Raw genomic sequence first — 27,820 nt, 5'->3', positions numbered from 1 at the left:
GTAGGGTTTAAGATACAAGTTAAACTATTTTTATTATGACATTAAGCAGTCACCTAAATCTGTATATTTCAGCACTCATCTGTGCGTACTTGGAACAGCAAATATAAATAGAAAGCACTTAATTGTGTTCTAGGGCTGCCTCGATGATCCATGACTGATAATTAAAGGGAACAAAGACAGAAAAGTCACATTACGAATGAATACATATGATTTTATTTACAATCCTATTTGGTGTCAAGAGGAGGCCTTTGCAGGCTCTTTAAACATCAAATGGCTGGTATTTTTCTTCTTGCAACCCTACTTTATATTTATTTTCATGAAATGCATTCTCACACTACTGCAGTAACTGTAAAAAACAAATGTAAGGAAAAGGCTGAGTTGGGGCCCAGGGGGTACTGGAACTAGAAAAAAAAACTAAGCCTCAGTAACCACTTTACAAAAGGTATGTAAATCTGCAAATGGTCCTTAACGACCTGTGAAAAACTCAGGAGATAAGACTGCAGACAGCCCAGCGGAGCCCATAGCAGCTCGAGCTGAGACACACTACGGGGGAGGAGGGGGGCTGAATCCCTTGTTGTGCCTGGGCAGAAGTGTTGACCGGGAATGCGCGACCCCCTTTCCATCACTTCACGGCCCCCCTGGGGGTCGCGCCCAACACTTTGAAGACCCCTGGTCTAAGGGAAGGACAGGGAGTGGACACAACAGAAAGTAACGAAGACTCAGCCCTTTTTAGGTCTGCCTGCGAATGCAGCGCGCATGCGCGGTTTCGCCTCGGCGGGATCCATTGTTGTTGCTTCTGTGTCCGGGGCCTGTGGAAGCGAGGTTGGTGTCCGCCCTGTCGGCATTAGCCCCTGCTCACCCTGCTCAGACTTGCTCGTGCTTTTCAGGAAGCAAGTAAACACTTTACCATTCTATGCAAAGAGGAAGGGGCACAATTTAAAGAACTCGGACATTCTGGGTAATATTTTGTTAGATTTTGGCACAGGTCTAGCGCACAATCAGTCACTAGTATGGCACCCATAGCGCCTTTGGGTATTCCACGCTATGGCTCTTCAAGGTGGCCACCACAGCGACCAGCGAGTAAAACAGTCTCTCATCGCCTCTGCTGCTCATGGCTGCAGCCTACTCACTAGAGCCTGAAGGTGAAAAGTTAACATGCCTTCGGAACCACCCCACGCTCTTACCTTCCATCTTCAATGACAACCCTTGATAGCGAGGAACACACAACCGGAGCGGAAGCGATCTTCCCGCAATAAATAGTGAAAGTGAAAACGCATACAATGTAATTCAATGCTCGACATGCATTTAGGGCTTCAATTGTCGGGACTTAAAGGAAACCCCTCACAGGAAGAAACCGCGGCCCTCTCCTCAGGGCAGGAACCAAAGACTGCAACTCCCAGAAAGCATGAGCGCCACCTGTAGTTCACGAACGTTCTAATTACTACAGAATGTCGGTGCTCCTCAATTCTGGCGTGGTCAGCCTTTGGTTCCCTCAGCGCGAGGTACCTGCAACCAGGCCGGGCTTTCTTCGCCCACAGTACTTTGCCTTTTTAAGCTTATACTGGGAGGGGTAAAAACTGAAGTACACGTCCAGAATGCAAATGATTCTTTTCTAAAAGCATGGACTAGCTAAAGGTGTTACACGTGACATTTAGATGCTTTTTTTTTTTTTTAAATGCAGATTTATATAGCGCAAACTCGACCCGAAGGTACTGGAGCGCTTTACATGAGCACCGGTTACGTTACACAAGGATATTAAGTGATTTACCCAGAATCAGGGCTTTAAGTGGGCCAGGTCTCACCAGTGCTGAGCACCGGCAGTTTTTAGGTCTCGCCTGTGAATGCAGCGCGCATGCGCTGCTTCACCTCAGCAAGATCTATTGTTGTTGCTTCTGTGTCTGGGGCCTGTGGAAGCGGGGTTGGTGTCCACCCTGTTAGCATTAGGCCCCGCCCACCCTGTTCAGACTTGCTCGCGCTTTCAGGAAGCAATCTCGGCGTTCTGTACTTGCACGCGCTTTTCAGTGCTCGTTCTTCCTGTGGTGAAATGTACGTTTAAGTGTGTACTTGGAAAATGCTGCCTTAACAGTGTGCATTACCTGACTTTGATAACGAAACGCTTTCTAAATTTAAAACAATCATATTTATCTTTTGAGTTGAGGGAAACATTGAATTTAGTATAAGACTCTGGGATGATTTCAACTGTTTGCTGGTGGTCATTTAGCAGGTTGTAGTTAGTGTACTTGTGAGATTAAAAGTGCTAAACATTTTGTCTGTGCTATGGTGTAAATGTATTATTACAGCACGCTGCCCCTGCCTCAATGTGCTAAAAAAAGAGAGAGTTTTGATTGCAGGGATTTTTTCCCGTTTGAGATTTTTGGGGGTCCCTGGGTTGAGTGGAATTATTTGAGTCAGTGCAATTTTGTTGCCATGCTGATTAGTGTTTGGTGCTTTGTTAGATTTTAGGTATTTTTCTGTGTTGAGGAATTGTTGGTGCTATTAGGGCGCTTTTGGGTGAGTACAGAGATTGATTGAGTCACCTTCTTCCTGTACTTACAAGCATTTACAATGCAATAGGTCTCGCATTCACACGAGTTTAAGCTATTGGCATTGTAAATGACAATGCCTTTTATTTAGGTTTCAAAGACGAAAAAATAAATAAAAGACATTGTCATTTTCAATGCCAATAGCTTAAACTCACGTAAAGTGCAGGACCTATTGCATTGCAAATGCTTGTTAAACTTGTTACCTTCTGTTTCTGCTCTTCCTTCATGTGGTAGCTGGCAGTGCCATGGGTACCCAAGTGGTAGTAATTGCTGCCTCCTGGCTACCCATCAGTGGCATCTATGTTGCAAAAATGCATAAATGTTTTAATTTGAATCAAAAGGATGGTGGAAAACAAGAAATTAGTTTACTTACCTGTAACTCCAGTTGTCCAACACGGGAATCTTTTATACATTCACATGCTTGAATTATTCCACATCATCAGGCCGGGAATCCATGGTGCATTTAACTAGCAGTAAACCGTGTTAAAATGACCACAGGCCTGAACAACAGTGTTTGTTTAGCAACACATGCACCTCATTTGAAGCAACCTGAACTTCAGCCAATGAGTTGAGTGTGCCAGCTCTTTAACTCCCTCTGCATGCCACCACTGCTCAGATTTCAAAGCACAAAGTGTGAGAAGGGTACATAATAAAGGAGCCTCTGACTAGGGAGGAGAGAGGGTCACTTTTGAATATATAAAATATTCCAACGTTGGAGAACTGGAGTTCTAGGTAAGTAAGTCATTTCTTCTCCAACATTTGATCTTTTTTTATATTCACATGCTTGAATCAGAATAGTAAGAAATACACATTACAATACATAATAAGAGCAAGAAGCAGACTCATCTTTATCGTAACAGGTGCCTGAGGACTGGCTGTTTCACAGATGCGTCCGCTTATGCATTCCTGTCAAGGCAATAGTGGTGCCTGTTCTTCCAGGTGGTTGCAAAGCAGATCTCTCTCAAGGGCACACCATCATAGAGTTCCACAGTGAAGCCATGCTCCTGGTGGAATGTGTCTTTACTCTTCCCTGGAGTGGATGCTTCACCTTGGTGTGGCAGAAACAAAAGGCAGGCTGAGAGCCAAAGTGTTATCCCCTGTTTGGAGAGGGGATGACCTCTTCCTGGCTGTCCAAAAGACAGGAACAGCTGATTCGATGTCCGATGCCTTTAGTCTTATCAATGTAGAACCTGAGGCATCTGCCAGCATATCCAATAAATGCAATGATTTGACCACTGATGTAAATGGATTTGGAAAGAAAGAGTTTAGAATAACATTCAAATGAAAGTCTGTAGGAGCCTTGGGGATGAACTTGGGCTTGGCTCTAAGGAGGACTCTGACCTTTGTGAAGCAGAGAAAACGGTTCTTGATGGTGAATGCTTGTATCTCTCCTATTCTCCTTGAAGATGTTAACACTAGTAGTGCTGGGTCTTCCAAGAGATGATTTTTAAATGCGCCTTGTGTACTGGTTCAACAGGAGGTTGTATTAACTGCCTGATGACAGTATTGAGCTCCAAAGGTACTGGAGGGCATCGTACAGGTGGAAATGCTCTGAAGGGCGTTTTCATAAATTGTTTTATGATTCGTTGGGAAAACAGAGTAAATAATAATAGCTCTGTTGTTGTAAATCTTGAAATTAGATTCAGATGAACTCTGACTGAAGAATATTTATGTCTAATCTTGGCCAGATCCAACAAGTACAGAAGTATTTGATGAGGTCTTATTTGAAGAGAATTGGAGTGTTAACTCCTGCACAGACACAGAAACACTTCCACTTGGCACTGTAGGTTTTCATAGTTGCAGGACCATGTGCCTGTGCTACAATATCTCTGCAGTCCAGCGGTAGATCTAAATAGCCTTACTCTAAGGTGTCAAGTACCATTCTGTCAGATTCAGCCACTTGGGGTTGTGGTGCAGAACCTCTAAGTGGTGTCTGAAGAGGAAGCTGGAGTGCAATTTCAGCTAGATGGCTGGATGTATTAATAGCTGTATGAGATTGCTGTACCAGTATTAGTGTGGCTACGCTAGAGCAATGAGGATCAGAGTGCAACAATCTATTTTCGCTTTCTACTGTACCATGGGGATCAGGGGAAATGGAGAAAAGGATTAATCAAAGATTTTGGAGCAACTGATTGAAAGGAAATTGCACATTGACCCTGGATGCCATAATCTGCTTCTGAAGTGTTAACATTTCTTGCTGTCCTGTGTGGCAAAGAAATTGATTATGGGTTGACCCTACTGTTGGAAGATGTAATCCACCTGCTCCTGGTATAGTTTCCACTCGCCACAGTCTGAAAGTTGTCGGCCTAATCCATCCGTCTGATCGTTATGGCATCCTGGCAGATGTTCCACGGCAATGTCGATCTTGTGAGAAATTAACCAGTGCCATACCAGTTGGGTCTCTTCCGAAAGAGGTTGGGACCACATTCCCCCCTGGTTTGGATACATAGAACATTGATGTTGTATTCTCTATTCTGATTAGAACTACTTGACCTCCTAGTCTCAGGAGGAACGCTTATAGGCTGGAGCTCTAGCACATTGTTGTGAAGTATAATTTCTACATCTGACCAGAGGCCTCTGGCTGAGAGATCTTGCAGATGAGCTACCTATCCATCCATGGACGCATCCATTGTCAGTGCAATTCTTTCTATTTAAGGTTGAAAAGAGTGACCTACCTTGAGGTTTGTTGGGATTTTCCACCACAATAGTGCCTGTTTCAGTTGTCTCGTTATTTGGACGGTTTCATCCCATGAGCCATCAACTTGTTACCATTGCGTATCAGGTTCTTGTTGGGAGGGTCTCATCACAGCCCGCACAAGGGAATGAGGCCTATACATGATGATATTAGGCCTAAAAGTGACCTATACTGTCTAACTGTAACAGACTGTTTTGTTAACAGACTCTTTGCCATTGCTCAGAGCTTTATAGCTTTCTCTGCCGATGGAAACACCTTCATCGGCTAAGTGTAGAATATAGCACCCAGGAACTGGATTTGCATCTTGGGTTCTAGTTCAAGTAAGGCTCACATTCTGGAAGAGTCTGATGGAGGCTGTTGTAGAAGACCGTGCCACTTTCCTTTATTGTGCATTGACGAGCCAGTTGTCCAAATAGTGATACACTTGGTGACCCTGACTTCCGAGATAGCGGTGACTGGAGCAATGCATTTTTTAAAATTCTGAGCTGCTGATTTTAGTCTGAAAAGAAGTGCCTTGAACTGGTAGTGTTGTCCTGTTTCTGAGAATCGAAGATATTACCTGTGCTTTCCGTGGAAGGGTATGTGGGAGTATGCATCCTGACGATCCTTGCTCATCATGATATCTCCTTCATGGATCATCAGAGGCACCTCTTGTGTAATCACCCGACATGACTTGTTCAGCCATGTTAGGTCCAGAATTGGTCTCCACTGTCCCATCTTTTTTCTTATGAAAAAGAATCTGCAATAAAATCCCTGGTTTCTCTGGGATTTTGGGACAGTTTGTATTGCTCCCTTTAGGAGAAGGAGAATTTCCTGTTGCAACTCCCGTAGAAGGAGAGGTTTGTTCTGGGTGGGCATACAGGTGGTCTTTGAACAAATTCTGAAGTATCATTTGTGCTAACAATTTGTCTGAACCATTTCTCTAATGTTAACGACTTCCAAGTGGAGGCAAAAAGGGAAATTCTCTCCCCTACTTCCTTGGTTTGTGCTGGATAGGGGGCAATACCAAAGAGTTAAGTCCTCTTTTGGTTGTCGCTGGAGTGTGATTGGAAGACGTTTCTCTTTCTTACCGATGTTCTTTTTTTTAAAATCCTTTATTACTGTTTATTTTTATGGCTTTTTTTTTGTTGCAAATATGTTTATTCATTTCAAAACAAAATATTCTGGCACATACAGGATGCAAATTTTCCTCAGATGTCCATCCGTCAGTAATAAGCTTTAAATTTCCCTACAAGTGGGATAACCTAGGGCTACATTTATGTACTCCAGTTCACTTCATCAAAGCACCAACCCGCTCCCCTGGAGTGATGCGATTCATGCCCAGGTATAACAATCAAGAGGCAATAAGGAACATAAAAGTGACGTCTGAGTTTTGCACTTGATGAAACCAACCAGAAATACCCCCCCCCCCCCCCTCATAGTCCTCCCCTATACCCCCCGGCGTGGCGCACAGAGCAGGATATCATGATAACAGTAGAGCATGGTGCATCAGTCCGCTATACAAATATCGTACATTACATTGCATATCAGTAAGATTCTGCGGCAATAAAATAAGTGCAGTCAGGGAGACATTAGATTCCTTTATGCATGCATTGATCAAGTGGCCATCAGGGTAGGCCATTTGGATCACTAGTCAAAGAGTCTACATCCAAGTCCGCCTCCGAAGCCTTCAAACAACACTGTTAAGGCTTCCCAAGCCCTTGCATTCTCTAAAGCTTTCTTGCTGTGGGCGCGGCTAGCTGGCTGTAGTCTAATAACGCCCTCACATTCCGCCGATCTAAGGAAAACAACCCTCCACCTCTGAAAAGTTTCTCTTTCTTACTGATGATCTTTCATAACTGTTTTTTGTTACGGTCATAGGTACATCATTGGTCATATCTGACTTGCATTTGAAGATAGTACGACTGGCCTTGGCCTCCATACTGATTGAAACCTCCCCTGTAATTCTGGGATCTTCATGAGCTATGAAAATTTGATGATCCAGCACTACAGTATTGTAAAAGACCTAGTGCCTATGCAGTGTCCATATGGAGACGATGGAAAGCCCCATCTACACATTTCTCAAAAAGAGTGTGACCATTGAAAGGCATGTCTAGGATTGGATTTAAGACGGATGCCTGGAAATGTTAACAGCCTGGTCTTCTGAAGACAGCTCCTCCTACAAGCTGGCAAAAGCTTGTGTTTGAGGCATCCATTGCTGCATCAATGATAGCTGCTGAAGTAAGTTTCCCCTTCTATAGTATAGTTCCAGGAGTCTACTTTAGGTTAAGCAGTACCGGAACGTCATGCCACATTTGATGATTGTAGCATCCTAAGCAGATTACTAGAGTATTAGCTGCTTTAATTGATTTTACTGCCATCAAACACATTCTTCAGTACATACCGTCTATACACCTACTATACTGGTCTGGAGGACCAGAGGATGTTGTGATGCTTTTTTTTTTAATCTCCTTCGAATAGCCAAAGTTATCACTGAATCTGTTTTGGATGGCAAATGAGTTGAATCTGGGACTCTATTTTTTCTCCAGATGTGGTATCACCATTGGACCGGAACTGGTATTTTCATTCATATTAGACCTTGAGACCAGTCAAAATCCAGGATTGGAATGGAACTTATAGACTTAAGTGGCTGTTACTTAAAGCCATAAAGGAAACATTGCTGTTCCACTGATGCAATTGCTGGCTCTTCCCATTAATGAATGAAAACAGAATATATCATCCGATGAATCCTGCGAATTGGGAAGGTTATCTTCCTTTGGAACATTAAAAACCTCTCTATCGTCATTATCTCCATCTTCATGTCGAAGCTCTTCGTCCTCCTCGTCTATATCAGAATAGACAAGGCAGAGTCTTCATTGTCATTATCATCATCATCATCATCCATGTTCTCAGGAATTGGTGAGACACGAGACTTATAGACTGGTTTGGGAGACTGTTCTCTTGGAGGTTGAAAGGGAGAATGTGGTGCTGGTTGGCGAGGAGGTGTAGATGGCAAAGGGGTAGGTGGAGAAGGTGGTAGTATGGGTGCAGCAAGTAATACTGGTTGAGGAGGCTGATTAGTTGGGAGTGAGCTGGGAAGGCCATAAAGGGCATGATGGTCTTATGGCAAAAACCTATTTGACTCATACCTCACAGCTGGCCCAAATAATTAAGCAACCACAATAATTTCCTCTCCAGATCTTTCTCACACACAAAAAATAGGATGATTGCAGAGCTGTACTAAGACACGTCTAAGGCCTGTACTCACAAAGTCAAACATCAGTGGTATAGTGAACGGGGTTCTGCCCATACAATCCTCTCAGATCGTTTGCTTTTTGCTCATATGGTTTTTGGACTTTTTACTGTGGGGGAGTCTCACTCCTATCATCGTAATTGGACTGTGCATGTTTGCCACTAATGTCCGCCTTTTAAGATAAGATAAGGCCGCTGAGACGCATCACGGTAAGAGGCACTTGGGCTAGTTATATGTGAGCACGTGTGCGGGCTGCGTTGGTGAGACTATTGTTGTGTGCAGCCTGGTAATTGTGCTCAAGTAGCCTGGCGCAGAAGGGTCTATGCACGGACTCTTCCCTTAGGTCTACAAAGTGCAGTGAGGTATCAAACTGAGGTGAAACATGTACATCAAGTTTGAACATGCAGGTCCCAAGAACCTACATGTACACATTATGGATCGTCCAGCATTGTGATATTTCTGTGGCAGAAAAAAAAAGTGAGGGATGGAATGCTTTAATTAATCTCAGCCACCGGTAATTACTTTCAATCAATCAATCAATCATGGCATTCGTAAAGTGCACTACTTACCCGTGAGGGTCTCAAGGCGCTTTGAGGGGGGGGGGGGGCGTGTGAATGCTGCTACAGCTCAAAAAGCCAGGTCTTGAGGAGTCTTCTGAAGGTCAGAAGGTCTTGCGTCTGCCGTAGGTGGATGGGGAGGGTGTTCCAGGTCTTGGCGGCGAGGTGGGAGGACGATCTACCGCCGGAGGTCGCTCTTTGGACACAGGGGACTGTGGCGAGGGCGAGGTCAGTGGAGCGAAGCTGGCGGGTGGGGGTGTAGAAGCTGAGTCGTCTGCTGAGGTACGCTGGTCCGGTGTTGTGGAGTGCCTGGTGTGCGTGGGTGAGGAGCTTGAAGGTTATCCTCTTGCTGACGGGGAGCCAGTGCAGGTCTCTCAGGTGGGGTGTGATGTGGCTGCGGCGAGGGGTGTCGAGGATCAGGCGTGCAGAGGCGTTCTGAATGCGTTGGAAGTCGTTTCAGGAGTTTGGCCGGGGCTCCTGCGTAGAGGGCAAAGGGCGTTTCCGTAGTCCAACCTGCTGCTGACGAGGGCCTGGGTGACCGTTGTTCTTGTTTCGGTGGGGATCCACTTGTAGATCTTGCGGAGAGTGTTGAAGCAGAAGGAGGAGACGGCGTTGACCTGCTTTGTCATGGAGAGGGTGGAAACTAGGATGACCCCTAGGTTGCGTGCATGGTCGGTGGGTGTTGGAGCTGTTCCTAGTGCGGTCAGCCACCAGGAGTCGTCCCAGGCCGAGGGGTGGATCCGAGGATGAGGACCTCCATCTTGTCTGAGTTCAGCTTCTGTCGGCTGTTCTTCATCCAATCGGCGATGGCTTTCATTCCTTCGTGGAGGTTGGTTTTGGCGGTCCTTGGTGAGGGAGAAGATCAGCTGGGTGTCATCAGCGTAGGAGATGATGTGGAGGTCGTGCAGTCGGGCGACGTGGGCGAGCGGTGCCATGTAGATGTTAAACAGCGTTGGGCTGAGGGATGAGCCCTTGGGTACGCCGCAGATCTCAGTGGCTTCAGAGTGGAAGAGGGGGAGGCGGACGCTCTGTGTTCTGCCGGAGAGGAAGGAGGTGGTCCAGTACAGGGCCTTCTCTTGGATCCCGGCGTCGTGGAGGCGTGTGCGTAGTGTGCGGCGGCAGACCGTGTCGACGGCGGCTGACAGGTCCAGGAGAATGAGGGCCGCGGTTTCTCCGTTGTCTAGCAGGGCCCTGATGTCATCGGTGGCGGCGATGAGGGCTGTTTCGGTGCTGTTGTTGCTGCGGAACCCGGAGCCGTATCCCAGTCCTTAGTTATTTTGCACACCATACCACCTCTGTTTGTACTCAGCCACATGCAAACCAGTCTTGACCGTCCCACTTAATTAAAGCAATCCAATCACTTTGTTTTTTGATGCCCCAAGTATGACAGCTATGCCCATACAAGGTTGAAGAGCCCTAATAGGGGCAAAACCAGTCCTGGGTTGCTTGAGTTATGGTTCAAGGAGGACCTGGCCGGCAGTTCGGTTGAGACTGTTCTCACTGGAACAGGGTCAAGACTGATTTACAAATGGCTGGGTCCAAACTGAGATGGCATGTGATAGGTAGAAAAATTATAGATTGGGATGGGGTGTGGACTGATTACCAGTGGCCGAGATTAATTCAAGCATTCCATCCATCACTTCATTTTTCTGATGCCCCATTTTGCTGGCTCATTAATTACCCTGCTCCCCCGCAAAGGGAACAAAGGCATGCCCACACAAAAGGAGCAATTAACAGTGCATCACTCAGCTCCTGAGGCGGAAGGAATGGAGAAGAATATCGGTCTGGAAATTAGCTGTCACACTGTACCAGGGTTGGGACAGCTCAGGCCCACTGACCAAAGAATGGAGTGCCTCTTTGAAGTTTTGGTGGGAAAGTCCCTGGCGGCAATGTCAGTGAGGAGAGGCACTGAGAACCCCAGAGGAGATGTGCACAGAGACCTCTTGACAGCCCCATCTTGGATTATCCCAGCATCCTTTGCAGGAGGCTTGGGACGTGGCAAAGGGTTGATGTGGTACGCTAAGATTGGCCAGGGGTGCCTGGCATCCAGAACTTTCCACGCCCACTTAAAAACTCTTGAACAAGGGAGAGACAGAGAGCTGAACACTGGAACTGGATGGCGGTAACACCATGGACAAGCCTCCTGATGTCCTAATGGACTATGGACTTTGTCTGCAGCTGACCCCAGATCAGTGGGTCTCTCCAGAACCAGTGAGACATAAAACTGGCAGGGAGAATGTGAATGCTGTCTCACGCACTGGCAGACAACAGAGCCGAGAGGTGAGTTGGCTGGTCAGTGCCGCAGTGGGCTCCCTGCGCAGCCACAACTAAAATTTGCATATTGGGGCGTCCCGGGGACCCCAACACAGTAAAGGGGTTAAAAGAAAAAAAAGATGAGGGTCCCAAAGCTCCACGCAACAAAGACGTACCGGTGCTGAAGCCGCTCATTTCATATTCACACAAAGGAGCGTCCCATAATGCCCTGTGGAGCTTTGGTTGCCCAAAGGTTTCTCCTTGTGGTAGCCCCAGGAGGGCAGGACACCACTAATGTTTTAAAGGAAAGTTGTGCGGAGCTACAGGCGTCACAGCAGCCCTCCCTTTCACACAAGGAATTTACAAAGTGACCCTAGGTTTCTAGGGTCAAGGAATTATGTCCACCAGGCTTTTCTGCCTGGGAAAGCAGGTACCTCTAATGGTTGGTTGTATGGCTGCATGTTTTGTGACCTAGTGTTTTAAGAAAGACTCCAACACATTTGATGTTTTTCACAGTGTTTTACTTAAAAGTGTATTGCTGGTAGTGAGGTATGCTAAACATTGCAATGCTTTACTGGTAATAACGAATGCATGTAAACCATGATTATCGTTTTCAGTGATGGAGAGATTATTATTTTTAGTTTTAACGGGTTTTTCTTGGTTTTCTAAGGTGGTGACTCTGACAAAGCCAACAGACCTGCTTTATTTTAAGCGACACCCTCCTTTATTATAACGTACTATCTGGTACAGGTGGTGGGTACCATGATTTTTGAGGGTCATGATCTATTAGGGGTCAGGTATGATTTAATAATGTCACCAAAGTTATTCCTAACAATCTTAAGTGTATGTGTAATAAGTGTACTTTTCCTTTTCCAAAGAAAAAGCCCAGACTGGACAACCATTTATTGAGTGCTATTGCGTGCCAGCGAATGATGGTTACTAGCCCACACCACATCCCGAGTAGGTTTTTGACTGCTCTGCTTCACTACCCTGAGAGTCAACCGCTACAATGGGGTGCTTGGTTCCCAATGAGAGGATAATTGTGAACATATTACTTGTACAGGCCTCGCATCCAGCACAACTAATAACCCGGTTTCCTTACAAGTGTGTATCCGTGACATTGACACTAGGGTTTTCCTCTGAAGACTCACATGCTAGTCCTCAAGGTCATTAATAAGTCATATAGTCCATGGGTAAACTCAATGTTTCCAAAGCCTTTTTTTGCATGGATTAATATAATCTCAGTGATGTCTCAAAGGCCAACAGGCAATCTAATCACCTGGCCAGGTGAGCCTGTGGACAAGCTAAAGTGCAATAAGATGTTTGAGCACTTTAATCTGACCAGTTGCTATTTGGAAGTAGGCACTTACCCTGGGCAGCAAGGAGAAAATGGCATTTGAGAACCAAACGCAGGTGCAGTTTGGGCTCAAGAACAAAGAGGCCATCTTTCAATGGTAAGTGAAAGAAATCGTTGTTGGGCTGGAAGATTTGTATTGCGTACTTAGACTACTGGGAATAACAAGATACGCCTGACTGTAAGGAAAAGATATACTAGAAAGAAAGGCTGAAGCACAAGTGTGAACCGAGCAGGAGAGGAATTTACCGCAAGTGCCACCCAAAGCATTCCATCAAGTAACCTCCATGGTACTTTTTTCCATTTTCCTGTAGAGAGCAAAGTCGGACAATCAAGTGCCAGATCAGGCAGAGCTCACTGGTCTACCCGCGACACGAGGAGGTAAGATACACCCTCTCGAGACCGAAGTCTAAACTGTGCTGGATTTGGGTCTTTTCGTTTCTTAGCCAAGTTAGATCCTAGAACTCACTGGGTATTATTGGAACTGTTTTCGGAACTGCTGTGACTTCCAAGAAGTAGCCAAAGCAGATCAACTGGACTCTGGCATTGTAAGAGGCCTATAATAGGTCCAGGAAGGCTCAAAGCGAATCCCGAACAGTCATGTGAATACGGCAGGCCCTTCACAGTACAGATGAATGGCATCTGACAAGGATATTGCTACCACTATTGCACAACAGAATCACAGAGGCTTTCATCAGTGCTCATATCGTACCAGAATATGGTGACAACTGAAAATAATGGCCTAAACAATCTGGGCATTGATGAGGTTCCGTCCCGATTTGGGAGTTGTGGAGGGTAATGGCTATGAAAGGTAACAACCAGGCTTTACAGTTGTGGTCTATTTTCTTGCAAGAATTAGATGTTACTGTAGGGCACAAGATCAGATTGTCAAACTAGGTTGCTGACGCACTTTCTGGACTCCATCAAATGGCAGGCTCTCCCTGGCAGTAATTGTTTCGGACATGTCTGATTTGGGGATGGCAAAGTCGAAGGTCCCCCTGACCTGCTCTCATTAGCCACCATACTCCTTATTTTCTAAATCTCTATGCAGGGGACGAGCCTTGTGAGACATGCCCCACATGATTTTGGATGTTCCTCATTAACAGATTCTCTTAGTTGATAGGAATACATCCAAAGTGGTACTGCCCCCATGAGAATGCCATGTCACGACCGACGGCTGATAGCAGCTGATTAGCAGTTCAGATATAGAGGCATTTGTATCTGGCCCTAGTAGGAGGGTCGCATCACCAATGTAACAAGGCATGCTGCATTTGCCAAGCTCTAAAGAAGACCCTCTGTCTAATGCTGTCAGAGTAAGCGTCAGGGAATATCATCCCAGCACTAAAGTCATCTATGTCTCTGCTGAATTGCTACACACAAATGTACCCGGTCAGGTATACTTGGTATCTGTAGTCTCTATTTTTATGTCTAAAAATGTCTAATTGTTATAAGGTACCAAGGGGTTATGCACAACGTAAATAAAGGCTGGTGTCAAAAACATACCTTTCCTGCAATACTTCTAGATCTTGGGTGAGGATAAAAGGATTGATGGTAATAAATGGCCCAAGCTGCCAATCTTCTACACCGACATCCTTTAGAAAGAGAAGTATCTTTTGGACATCATTTTCAAAATCTAGCTTAAGCAGGAAGGTAGCTACATTACGACGTCTTTCCAGTTTGGACAAATCAACACCTGTGGGAACAAAAGTATTATGGTAGTAAAAATACAGCATTAAAACAAAATCAGATGTAAACAATTCTAATAATGACAGTATCAGCAATGCTAATTTCCTGCTAATCGTGTTGCCTTTCTCGACAGGCAACCCCTAATGATACACTAGCAAATCCCGATTTCAGTACAAACTCTTCTGTATTTATCATGTTATCAACAACGGGGGGGAAGTAGAAAAGCAGATCTCCCAAAATGAAGGATAAAATCGTAACATAAAACCAGCAGCAGTAAACATCAACATATGCTGCAAGCATGGCTTGATTCTATTTGTAATCACGGCTAAGCCTGTGGGCGTTGTTGGCTTACCAAAAAGGTTTGTCTGGAATCCAATATAGAGATATACCTGTTGTTTACCCCTAGAAAGATACTTGGATACCAGGCACAGCTTAACCTACTCACTGGTGGTTATTGTTGTCATAGGCAGTGCTCAGAGAAAAGGAGGACGTTCTGCAGTATGTGGCAGTCAGACAAGTAATTAAACTTGAACCAGCTGTCTCAGGTGAGATGCTAGCTGAAGATATCTGAGCCGATGCACTTGTTAGCTCAGGACCAGCTGCCGCCAGATGCTGTTTGGCAGGTAAACCGAGCAGAAGCAGGATGCTGATGGATCAATATAGAGGAATAAGAACACACTTAAAGCGTCAAAGGACCAAACACACACCGCCAATAAAGGGAGCGGTACACACTCCCTGGGAGATCTCGTCGTCAAATATCACCTGAAAAGACTAGGAACATAAATCACTGTGCACTGCAGGAAGCATTACTCGTGGCAGTGATCAGAAAAGAGTCCTAAGAGATAGGATATACACATTATTTTGTTGTATTTTAGTATCGTGACATCAATTGGGATGGGGGTATACTCCATCATTTTCACAATCAATGTTTTGTGCTGTGCTCCACCACCCATGATCAAGACATAAGATGCAGGAAAGGCTTGTAAGGAAGTGCAGTAGGGTTTTTTTTACTTTGAGTCAGCATTGCAAGGATTATAACCTCTAACTTGCACTATTTATACAACAAGAGGAGCAAGAGGAATCTTTGGCTTGTGCAGACTTTTGTTATATATTCTTCTGAGTCAAGTACAGTATTAATGTATTGACTGGGTGGTGTTGTGATTGCTTGCTGTCAAGAGGAAAGGTACAATACTAATGTGTGTTCCTTATGTTACCGCTGAGCATCTTGTTACATTAAGAGTCTTTCATAGCACAGACTTAATTTACAAATCCTTGAAGATAGTTGTTAAGATAAAAACAAATATTAAAGCTGAAATTGTGGCTTAATCCGGGCTGTACGAACAGGCTGAGTGAAGATATCCAGTGCCTTTGTTTCACTTTTGTGCCACCCCCTTTGCCCCAATCTACAGCTGGCCACCAAAGAATCCTTTTCGTGGTTATCAGTTTCAGGAAAGTGAGGAGATTAACATTGTTCCAGTTGAATCCGGATTGCCAGGTTAGTGCAAATGAGACACTGCCCCCTCCAAGCTTGCAAGCTGTAAAAGGTCGAGTCTAATGCCTGCAATTATATGCTTCGGTCTCAAACCTGGGCTACATAGTGTGCTGCAGACCAGGGTAACTTATTTGACACAACATGCTCCGACTACACCATTTGTTTGAGACTAGTGCTCCAAAGAACCTTTGTGTCTTCCATCCCTTGTTCTCTCTCCCCTTTCTTCTTAATTCTACCCCTTGATCTGTTTACCAACAAGCTAAAGATGGTAGGGATGGAAGAAAAGGTTGAGGCTTGTAGAGATGGAAGAAAAGGTTGAGGCTTAAGTCCAGTTTTTCCCTGGCCTAGAAAAACCTTGATACTACTCGTCGCTTACAGACATAGGAAAACTGCAACTATATTAACTTCCTAGTCACATGAACGTTTCTATGTTAACCATACCAGACCCAAGGAAAGAGACTTGTTGCTGTGGTCAAAGAGAACTGGTTACCAAGAGATACAACAGGAAATTATGTCAGCGCACGTGACTGTCACTTATATGTGGTTCCCTATGTCACTTCTGGAGGGGAACGACGTCTCCATGGAGCCACATGAGGCCACCTAACGGCATGTAAGGGAACGGCTTTAAAATGTCCAGATCCCGTCGGATACCTGGCGAGTATTCAAAAGGTGAGGAATCTGCAGTTAGATGTATCCATCAAAATCCTAATGCAATCCTGGGGTAGGAAACACTAAGATCATACCACAAGATACTATAACTTGTGACTCACCTGGGGATAACCTAAAAGTGCTTCTATCTTGAACTTCTAATAGTTACTTCTACCTGCAGATTTCTCAGGTTTTGAATATCCCAGGCATGCGGCTGGATCCAGATACTTTTCCATAGTTGGAAGGCATTGCACCAGGAGGAACATCATTGTGACATCACTAGAGCCATAAAGCATCCACCTCAATTGTTTTGCACCATCGACACGTATCCAAAGTTCACACTTTGACAATACCCTCAGGAGTTCTTCAGAGAATTACTCTACTCTTCTCAAAACTCATGGTGCAGTGCCGAATGCTGCCCTCCCCCCAATATTCAAGGATTCAAACCATGAGGAGACAGAGTGCCAGATCCCAATCCCTGAACCTCTCACCACTCAAGGACCTACAAGTCTTACCAAAGGAGGCATCCTAAGGTTATAAAAGAAGGGCAAGCTACGTTCTTCATGGCCCAGGAAACTATGATTCCAGCCTCGACGTTCAGGAAAAGGAGGCATAAACAAGAAAAGAAGAGGACACACACGAGAGATAAATGAAAAAGTCTCCTCTGTGATATATGACCCCAATGGAATCGTCATCTAAGCTAGAACTTGTGGAGATCTCCCTCCTTTTCAAGCTGCTGATGCTGTTGCCAACAGAACTCAGCCCAGCACCACTGCCTTCTCCTCAACCACCCCAGGAATGCCCTACCCAGAGAAAAATCTGGTGTTCTTCTTGAACGCTATGTTTGAGCTGTTAAGGAGAGCAAGGGACTGCAGCGGAGCACCTTCGATTCCCATGGGACCACTGCCATGGAACCCTGCCCCTCCTCCCAACGGCTCCTAGTTATTTGGTGAAAAGGCTGATTCAGCTTTAGAGTGGGGCAAAATTTATAGGTTTTGAGAGTTTGCTCATAGATTTAATTTCAGCCAACACCAGCCAAAGGGACTGTGGTAAGGACAAAGGCCAAGCCACCCAACAATCAGCCTCATCCTCCACCTCCTCCTTCCCTTGCCCTCTCAGGCAAGCAGTTCTAGTCCGCCCTTGTCAATCTATTTGCGACTGGTTGGCATCTGGGCGTTTTCCTTTCTACGAGCCTGGAAGTTCAGAATTTTGGACCAGTGAGTTCTCCAAATTGTAGAAAGGTGGTATGCCTACATCAGGCTTCTTCACATACTCCACTCCCTGTTCTTGTCAGACAGTAGACCACCTACACATCTTCAAGCAGGAGGTGGGAGTCTTGCTGCAGAAAGAGAGTGTGAAGTTGGTGCCATAACAGAAGGTTGGCTTCTCTTGGTATTTCCTTGTTCTCAAAAAGTACTGCGGTCTTTGTCTGATCCTAGACATCAGTGCCTTTAATATCTTTCTGTCAAAGAAGGATTCTAAACCCCCTTCATCAGCAATGGTCCACAGCAGTTGCTTATCTGGAGGATCTAGAGATATGAGAACTCTTGTCTTAGCAAGAGCACCATCTGCATATCAATTTGTTCAAACTGAGGAAGACTAGATTGACCGCTCAAGGTATTTTTTTCATTCCCTTCGCAGATGGTCCATTGAGATCTTGACAGACAATAGGACACCAAAGTGGTATATAAACATACAAGGCGGAGCATGAACTCCGCTTCTCTGGTGGGGGCCCAGCAACTCACGTCTTACGCTCACAAGCATGGAGTCAGGCTGGGAGCGAACTATGTGGCTGGTTCTCTGAACACCAGGGCAGGTGGCTTAGGTGTCATTTTGCCAACCACAAGCGGCATGTCTACTGGAGGTAGTTCAGAGCATCTTCGTACAGTAGGGCACACCTGAGGTAGATGTAATTGCCGCTCACAGCAACTTGCACTGCCCGAACTTTGAAGCCCTCCAGTATCCATTGCAAGGAGCCTTTAAGAGAGTGTTTCGGTCCAAGTGGAATTTTCAGCTTTACTACATTTTTCCTTCCATACCCTTGACTCCTGGGGTTCTGAGGATGATTTGCCAAGACGGGGCACAAGTGCTCTTCATCAGGCTAGACAGGCAGCGAAGGGTGTGGTACGCAGGCCTCCTGCCCTTCCTCTCAGGGCAGAGAGTGAGTAGGTTCTCCAACCTAACTTCGGAGCCTCCACCTTCATGTCTGGAAACTGAGCAGGGCAATTTAGCCTCATTCCAGTTGCCAGCTTAAGTGGTAGATATCCTTCTGCCTTCTTACCATCATTCCACCAAGATGGTGTACTCCAGAAGGTGGAATAAGTTTGTTGCTTGGTGCGATTAGAACAAAGTGGATCTAAGGAAGGCCCATTTGTCAGACATCCAGAGTGCTGTGCTTTCTAATGTACAGTACAGCTGTACTTTGAGGACCGTCAAGGGATACCTAGCACCCTGTCTGCTTTATGAACTAACCATCGCTATTCAAGGTGCCCTTAGTTTGACGTTTTTTCAAGGGCTTGATGAATATTGTTCTCTCTAAGTTTGTTATGCCACAATGGGGCCTTAATTTGGGTCTAACATTCCTGAAGCGGTCTCCCTTCAGGCCCATACATTGTTGCCAGTTAGGACTTTCGACTTTTAAGAGTGGTTTTCCACCATCTTTCCAGTGAGACGTGTCAATGAGTTGCAAGTGCTCAGCGTATGGCTGACCTTTACTACATTTTCCCTGGCAAGTTTGTAATTCGAACCAGAGATGCTTCATTCCCAAGGTTCTCACCATGTTCCATCTGGACCAATCCATCAGCCTTCCTTTTTTCCACCGCCCTCCGCATCCCACCAAGGAGGAGGTTGCAGGGCACTCAGTTCTTATTGACTGCACCAAGGAGTTCTAGACCGATAACCAGCTCTTTATAAGGCACACAGGCAACAAGTAGAGCAAAGCTGTATTATGCATCAAAATGTATCAAATGAGAAAGAACCACCTTATGGCATAAGGGCCCATTCCACCAGAGCCCAGCCTTACACCGCACCTCGGCAAGGAAAATCTGCAGAGTGGCAAAATGGGCATCCATATACACAATTGTAAGCACTATTGCTTAGATGCGTAAGGACGAGAGGTGGACATTTTACCCAGTATGTCCTCTAGGACTTCCTTGTCTGACTATTCCTTTAAGCCCCTCACTCAAGGTGAGGAATCAGCAGTTAGAAGTATCTATCAGAAGAAAAAGTTTTTTACCTTCGGTAACAATCTTTCTGGTGGATACTCAACCAATAGTCTTCACAGATTCACATCCTCCTGCCAGTCTTGAAGGATGGTTGTATGCCATTTAATAAAGGTTCTAAATAGTGTTTGCACTGCACATCAACATACATGATGTCATTCTTGTCCTCTCTGCTCACTGGTGTGGGAAATATTGATATCTGCCCCGGGGGCTGGTCCAACAAAATTTCCAGGGCTGCTTTGAATTCCCATCCAGGCCCTGTATGGAAATGTTTACGGATCCAGGTTGGTGCCTTGGATATTTAAAAGGTGGAGAAACTGCAGGCAGACCTAGTATTCACCACAAAGATAGATACCAAAGGTAAGTAACATTCTATTTCAGATAAGACATTATTCTGAATGAAATTAGGAATGCAGACCTGCTGAAATTCCAGAACATAAGGATATGTTTTTCCTGAAGGTATCTAAGCAGTTTAGAAAGCAGGGAGATGCCCAAGAAATCAAGAAGAAAACTTGGGCACTGGATGTGAAATATATGTGGTTATTTGCCTGCAAAGCCTAATGTATTACAGGGACAGAGAGAAAGAATCAAGCTCTTCAAGACACCGCAAGAAGCCTATGATTGGAAAGGGAAGTATAGTAATTTGACCTAGAACTTCGGAACCACCCTTTCGGGGAAATAATTTGTCAGATGATCCTAGACTTCAGAAGGAAGAAGCAAATGGGGACAGGAAGAACATAAAGTGAAAAGCTGAGGGGAGACACCATAGATGCAGGTACAAAACTACTTGTGATGATATTGGCGATGTAGATGTGACAAAACTTGTCATGAGATAATGCATCCTCTCAGTTGGAGACTCATGTATTTACGTATGCTGCAGTAATACATTCTGGGAAAGGAAGCGGTCATTTGTGCATATCTAGATGAAACTACACAATTAAAATGCACTGTGCAGAGTTGGGACTCGCCGGAGATTGTACCGGCTTTCATACTTGCATCAAGCTAGAAACGAGGAAAGTAGGATTTTGGTTAAGGGAGATGATGGGTGTAACAGAAGGAGTAGCCGGCCCTGGATAGTCAGTAGGGGGGGTAAAGGGTAGATATAGCTACATTAGTTGTTAGTTGGTAAGTGACCATTTCTTCTAAATAAGAAGAGATATTTGTTTCAAATAATTGGTCTGAGATTATAGACCGAAAAGTCCATGTTAATGGGTGATGGCTTAAGCAGACCAATAGAGATGTCAAACATGAGGACGTGGAGGAATGGGTTAAGTGTAGATGGAAAGTTATACCACTTATATAGTATTATTATTATTGTTATACACAAAAGGCCCTTAATGGATAATGAATGATGAGCCTTTGAGATGGATTGACATTAACCAAGCTGCAGTTGACTGTGCTGCAATTCCTTCTAGATGTTATGTTGGCAATTGAGGAGTTCAATAAATCTAAGCACCTGGAAATTATGCTTCCTACACAAACTGTATTATGTCTTTATAAATCCGTTTGCTTTAGTGCAATTAGGTTGTTTTAACTTATAGCTCACCTATAGCTCTTTTTTATGTTGAGTCTGATTCGGATAAAAACGAAGGCTATTGCTCAAATAGACTATCAGACAAATCCCTCTGGCTCTTAGCCATTCCACGACCGGTCTCAAAACCTTGGTGAAGCACCAAGGGGCCGATGACAGGCCGAATGGAAGAGCAATGAACTTGAACATCTGAATTTTACATCTGAACTGAAGAGATCATCTGTGTGGAGGGACTATTGGAATTGAGAAATACATGCTCATTATATCGAGCCTTACCATCCACCCATAAGGAAGCAAGATATCCTTGAGCAGATGAATACTCTTCATCTTGATGTGGTGATACATTAGCCACCCATTGAATTCCCAGAGGTTTAGAAGTAGGCGATAACCCTTAGGGGGGGGTAAACAGGGGTTTTCTGGGAGGCCTGGTGGGGCATGTTCTAAACAGCCTGGGGTTCAAGGGGACTGAGCCTTCCCTGGCAGAAGTAGGACACTGTGTACAGAGGCAAGCAAGTGAATTGTTCTTCCCAGGGGCTTCAAAGCAGAAGAGATCATCTTCTTAAGTGAGTAATAAATTGCCTCAACCAAACTACCGTCAATCGGCTGCAAATTTTGCCCCACCGTGACCTCCTCCAGATAACTGGAATCCTGTCACTGCGCCATAATGATTGAGTCAGATGTTGAATTAACTGGACAACAGGTCATGGGGAGATGGAAAGAGTGGTGCTTGAAACGCACTAAAGATGGTCTACTACCCTTTTATTCTTTATTAGGTTTTTTTCTGTAGCAACTATAATCGCCCTTGGACATGTATGGTTAATGGGAGATCAAAATCCAGCTATAAAGGCAACAATGCACCCAAACTGAAAGGAACCAGTAGTGGACTCAGGATTCGACTTGCCTCCCAAACGCTCACTTTTTCGATAAAGGACTGGAGACCATAAAGAAGATAGGGGTTGGACAGAGTAAAGTGCGAGCCAAAGCTAAAGACTACACCCTCTAAGGGAGTGCTGGGTACACTGGGGGAAAAAAAGCATTTCCGCCACATTCAGACGCCCTTTGAGGAGATCGGTTCAGGTCAGGTGGAACGAAACAATGAACCGCGCGCAACAACTGACCATCAGAAACAGACCAGGCTATGCCACATGAGATGGCGGGAACGATTGTGAGTAAATAACACCCCAAGACAAATCACAATCCCAATGTATAAAAAAAACAAAAAACTAAAATAAGAAATCAAGTAAATAGCATGTATCTGGCTGCCGAGCAACGAAGAAAGAGGAAGTGCTACTTCAGTGATGTCCACTATATGTGGAAGGAGGGACTGTTATTAGATATCTTTTTTCTAAGGAACTCATGGGATATGTAGTCCCTATGTTTTCTATTACATTATGGCTGCTGAGTGGTAATACAGGAGAAAAATAAACATAATCCGAAGCCTCTAGACCTCACATTGAATTGGTCATAATTTGTAAAAGTACTGAATTTAATGCAGGTGTTAACCTAAATGCCTTTACCTTATAATGAGCAGATATTGTCAGAACACATGCTACATGTGACTGTCTGTCAGCACTAAGTAAAATTAAAAGAGTTACGAAAACGCAAATTTGAACAAAGAGGTAATTTTACCTTATTTTACAGTGTCAAAAGTTACCTATATCAGGCAATGAACAATTATTTTGGCTCTGATTGACAGTGCATGTAGGGCTTAGACGTCATTTAAGGATTCTGACAGCTAAGAGGGAGTATTCAATGACCCAATCATTTCTACAGATGACTAACATTAGTTTAACAAACCACAAGCATCTTTGAAAGTGTCTGTTCATGTGGTTGAGAAAAATATCTTCATGTTGGCTGTTTCAGACATTCCTGATTGCAGACTAATGACAAAATAACATTATCTTATTTTCAACTTTCCTGAATTAATATTGTCTGCATACTAATTTCAAGGAAGACTGAAAATCTGGAAAGGGTGATGTGCAGAACTGTTTTGAATTTTTTTTAATCCGCTATGCATTTGGTGAGAGTGTGCATTTATTGAGGCGCACTGGCAACAAAGAATAAGTTATTCACATCGTAATTATAGCCCCACCCATGAAATTCCTTTGCTACTGATCCACATAACAACAACTAGCCTTTCCTCTAGGCAGAAAATCGAGAAACTACAATGCAGAGCTATCGGGGATAATGTGCACCTCTATCTGGGGAGCCTGAAAACATGCACAATACCATTTATAGTATGGTATGCCATGTAGGTAACTTTTTATTATGCTGATAAACATATTACAAGATAGTTGAAATCCAGTCTTGGTATTGAAAGTATCCCATTTAAAATAAAAGCATTAATGACTCCATCTCATTTAGAGATTTCCATACATTAGTCTACAAGAGGCAGGAAACCAGAACTGCAGTTCAAACTTTTCATCACATGAACGCACATTACCTTTGGAAGTCAAAAACAAGAATCTTCATATTTCATCAAAAACTTTTTTACGGTTGTAGCGGCACTAATGTTTAAAAAAGCCTTGCCCCTTGTACTTACTGACCTTGCCAAGACTAAAGAATATGCCAGCTCGAAAAATTACCATTTGAGGCCTATTATTTTTGTTTGAACTAAAGGTTCTGATGGAGCAGGGGTACGCAAAAAGAAACCTGCTCGAATTGACACCCCCATAATACGCAATAAAAGTAACAAGTAATAGAAAACTAATGTGCACCTTACACAAACACGAGGGAAATCGCTTTGGACATGTATGCATTAATGTGAAATAATATAAGAAAGAACCAAAAACGTATTTGCAGTATGCTTGGAAGGAAACGAAAAATCATGCATGACTAGACATGTGCATTTCGTAGTTTGCATGTTGCATCTTGCTTTGAAATAATAAATAATGTCGCTTTTTGCTTCAAGCTTATGCTAGGTAACTCTAATGAGGAATAATGCAAGGTGGGTGGTAAACAGTGAAAAGTGCATTATCATACAATTAATGAATGTTCATATTACATTTGCTATAGTTTGCTGAATGAAACGCCGTCTTCCTCAACTTGACTGAATAGAGGAGGGGTGAACAAAGGAGTGAAATGATCTGTCAAAGGCAAGACAGAAGCGCTGAGCACAGTAGAAAAGACGTAAGGGGTTGAAGGCCAATGTGATGATTGTCTGCCAAGTGATGTGACCAACTGTGGAACCAGAGACACGATGCTGAAATTTATTAATTAAAATGTTTAAATGTATCTTGTGTAGAAATCGTGAGAACGAGTCAAGAACCAAGCTATGGAAAAGGATGTAGAACAATAAAATGAATAAATTGTAAGTGAAGTCACGGTGGTGTGACAACACCACCTCCCAAACCCACCAATCCCTGTCGAGTTTCGTAAAATGTGTCAACTAATGTTGGACGGACATGTAGGTTTTAGAGTATAATTGGGGTGCCTTTAGGGGTGTGGTTTAGACTTGCCGGGAGAAAGAGAAGACGGGTGCATGCGTCACTGTTCGTCGGTTTTGCAGAGAGGCCTAGCTGTTCCAGTCTCTGTCCTGCTCCTGGGTTCAGATATCTTTGTTCCCTGATTCTATTTCAGGGAAAACCACCATCACCTAGGCCAAGGGGGTGGTTTTCCACAGATCGTTAGGTTTGTATTATTCCGACTCATTCCTGCAAAAATTACTCGCAAATGTATTTTGTCTCTGAAACTTTTGTCTCTTCACCTATCCACTCCATCATAAATATATTGATTCGAATTATTTTAGATGAAAACTATTGTCTCTTCATCTATCCCCTCCGTTAGGTGCATTTTGTTTCGCATTTAATTTGCTGAAACGTTTGGCTCTTAATCCATCCACTCTTTCATGCACAATGTCATTGCTTGTATGATGAGTTTGTTTTCATTTGAAGTTGCTGATGTTTTCTCTCCCTTTGTGAATTTCATTATTTGCATTTTGTGACTGTATGCATTGAGCATTTGTAATAATTCGCGAAAAAACTTTATTAACTTTATTGAGAGAGTCTGTGATTATTTAGCTGACTGAATAGTTAGTTAGATAGTATTATCATTACCATCAACTATTCAACTAATTGGTTCATTGACCAAGTAGAAGGAAAGTTGATGTATAATTTAGATACGTATTTTAGGACGTCACACATGGATTTTAGAAGGACAAGTATTGAACGTATATAAATTGACCCCAGCGCATCAGGGATTTGGGTGAATGTGTATGGGCCATTGTTCTGTGATATTATTGAGTAGTGATCCCTGATCAGGTATGGACCTTGCGCTGGATCAGTTTCTTGGTAGCAGAGGATGGTTTAATTATTGATTAGTTTGGTAATGATTAATGATTATATGTTCTTAACACGAAAAGTTAGTGTCATGTTCTACGTTGTCTAGAAGTACACGTAAGGAGATATCTGAGGAATCCCGGGAAAGGAATTTAGCCTGAAGTAGGCAGAAGAAGAGTGTGGTAAAGAAATCACACTGCAGAAGTACTTTGTCTGTTGTAATAACACTGAGGCTACGGAGGGCTGTAGGTGTTATATTAGGGAAAGTTTTGTATACAAGTAGGGTGTCTGGAATAGCGAAGGATCCACTTTCGAAACTCCAGGCTTATTTCCAGGAGAGTAACAAGACCTCATTTCACACCAAAAAGTTATCTTGTGAAATGTTGGCCTTATCCCTAGAGGAGTACCAGGTCCTCCCAGAGCTTGTTAGAGAACTGAGAACGCTGGTCGTTATTATTGCTTGCAGTGTAAGAAACTTTGTTTCAACTGTGAAGAATATCTCTTTATTTTTTGTGGTGTTAATAACTGAAATTTGACTAAGAAACCTCAGAAAAATATTGTTGTAATATTTTGTGCTGTGAAGGGAGGGTCAGTAGAAGGAGTAATACTGACGTCAGAAAAAGCTGCGCTGGCATTGGTCAAGCCGTGGGCGTGTACGGAGTTCTGATTGGCTGGTTGGTGTGAGTCGCGCTAGCATTGGTCGAAAAAGCAAATACGTAGAGAGCCGTGATTTGACGGTTGGAGTGAGTCGTGCTGGTATATGACGAGAATTGACCAATAGAACAAGTAGAATTACGGAAAAGTTGTTTTGTTTGTTTTGCTAAAATACATTATCGCGAAGAGTCAGAAAGATGAAGCTGCTTAAGAGAATAAAGAATTTCTTTAACTATGATAAACTGATTGTGACTAGAGAGGGAATTCCGATTCCACCTCCAAAAACACCTGCTTCATATATGATGTTGGAGTGAGGATATCATACGTGTATGTGGTTAGAGAATTGGATGGAGTATACAAAGGATGATGGGGTTATAGCTTTTCCACAGCATGGTACATTTAATCCAAGAAAATTGCAGAATTTGAGAAATCGAATGAATTCATTAGAACGGAATCCCAGATTGACACAGTATAAAGCATTGGAGGAATGGGAAGTTGAGTCATTTGAGAGAGAGAGACACAGAAGTGGTAACAGAGGTTACAGGAGAATGATATTTAGATACCCTTTTGAGAGTAGAGAAGAAAAGCTGAAAAGATGGAGGAGAGTTGTGATATCTGAAGGCTTATACCCAGTTTTAGTTGATGAAGAACAGACAGGAGGCAAATGTAAAGAGAAAAAGAAAAATGTAGAACCTTCGAGTTTGAGTTTTAACCCAAGCGAGTCTGATGAAGTGTTAGAGGACATTATGAACATAAGACCTCCGCCATATGAAGAAAATTCAGAGGAAGTGACTTCAAGTGCCCCACAAATAGGAACCCCATTAACTCCACAAGTCACAAAAATAGCTAAAGCAGTACGAGAAAATGAAATAAATTTGTTGAATAAAGCAAGAATAGAGCAGGTTCAGAAATTGAATCAGTTGAGTTTGAATGCAGTAGCATTGACAGTACCGGTAACAATTGGTTCCGTAGTTCCACTGTATGGAGAAAGACAGAATTTATCACAAGTACATACGTTTTCAGTTCCGAGAAATTGTGTCAGGAGTGAAAGGAGGACGGTAGCAAATTGATCCGAATAGCACATTGTTAGATCTTCCGGTTGGTGAAATGATAACAGAAACCCGTAGAAGAAGTATACAAATAGACCCAAGAAAAATAGGGCCGAATGTCACTCCAGTAGCAGGGAGTTCAGCAGGTATTTCCCTAGAAGTATTAAATAATTGGAAAAAAGAAATGACAACGCCAAAACCTCAACCCCAGAGTAAAAACGTGACTCAATTGAAAGTAGATTTGGAAGAGATGATTATTGGCAAAATAAGTCCAGACAGATTAGGGACTTATTGAGATGAATAACTATTGTTTTTGTGTAAAAGTATTACTTGGAGAGCAAAGAATCTTCATGAGAAATATCAGAAGCTGCTAATGAATTAGGAGTAGATATAGAAAAATCAAAGGTGTTGCAGAAATCTTACAGAATGGCCTTTACTGACAAAGATCTAGAGCAGGGGTCTCCAACCGGTCGATCGCGAGCTACCGGTAGCTCGCCGAGACCCTGTGAGTAGCTTGTGATGCTTGCTGGTCAATTTAGTAGCCCTTTAGTGTTGTTTGGGCTGTTTAGTTTGTTTTCAGGCTCTGTTGCCCGCCCTCACCCAAACCAGCTGCTCAGATTGGCTTTGA

At 43.7% G+C, this 27,820-nt stretch overlaps 1 protein-coding gene across 4 annotated transcripts in view; it reads right to left on the bottom strand.

The window, feature by feature from the left end:
* MTERF3 (mitochondrial transcription termination factor 3) overlaps window positions 1-27,820 on the bottom strand; it is a 186,685-nt gene that overhangs the window by 46,942 nt on the left and 111,923 nt on the right. For all 4 annotated transcript variants that reach the window (XM_085605216.1, XM_085605217.1, XM_085605218.1 and 1 more), the window contains exon 4: window positions 14,138-14,327. In XM_085605216.1, coding sequence (XP_085461342.1) covers window positions 14,138-14,327 — 190 coding nt within the window. The remainder of the gene's footprint in view (window positions 1-14,137; window positions 14,328-27,820) is intronic.

The sequence above is a fragment of the Triturus cristatus genome, chromosome 5_1 (genome assembly GCF_964204655.1).
Source record: "Triturus cristatus chromosome 5_1, aTriCri1.1, whole genome shotgun sequence".
In the NCBI taxonomy this organism is placed as follows: Eukaryota; Metazoa; Chordata; class Amphibia; order Caudata; family Salamandridae; genus Triturus; species Triturus cristatus.
This window is presented reverse-complemented; position numbering and strand designations above follow the sequence as displayed.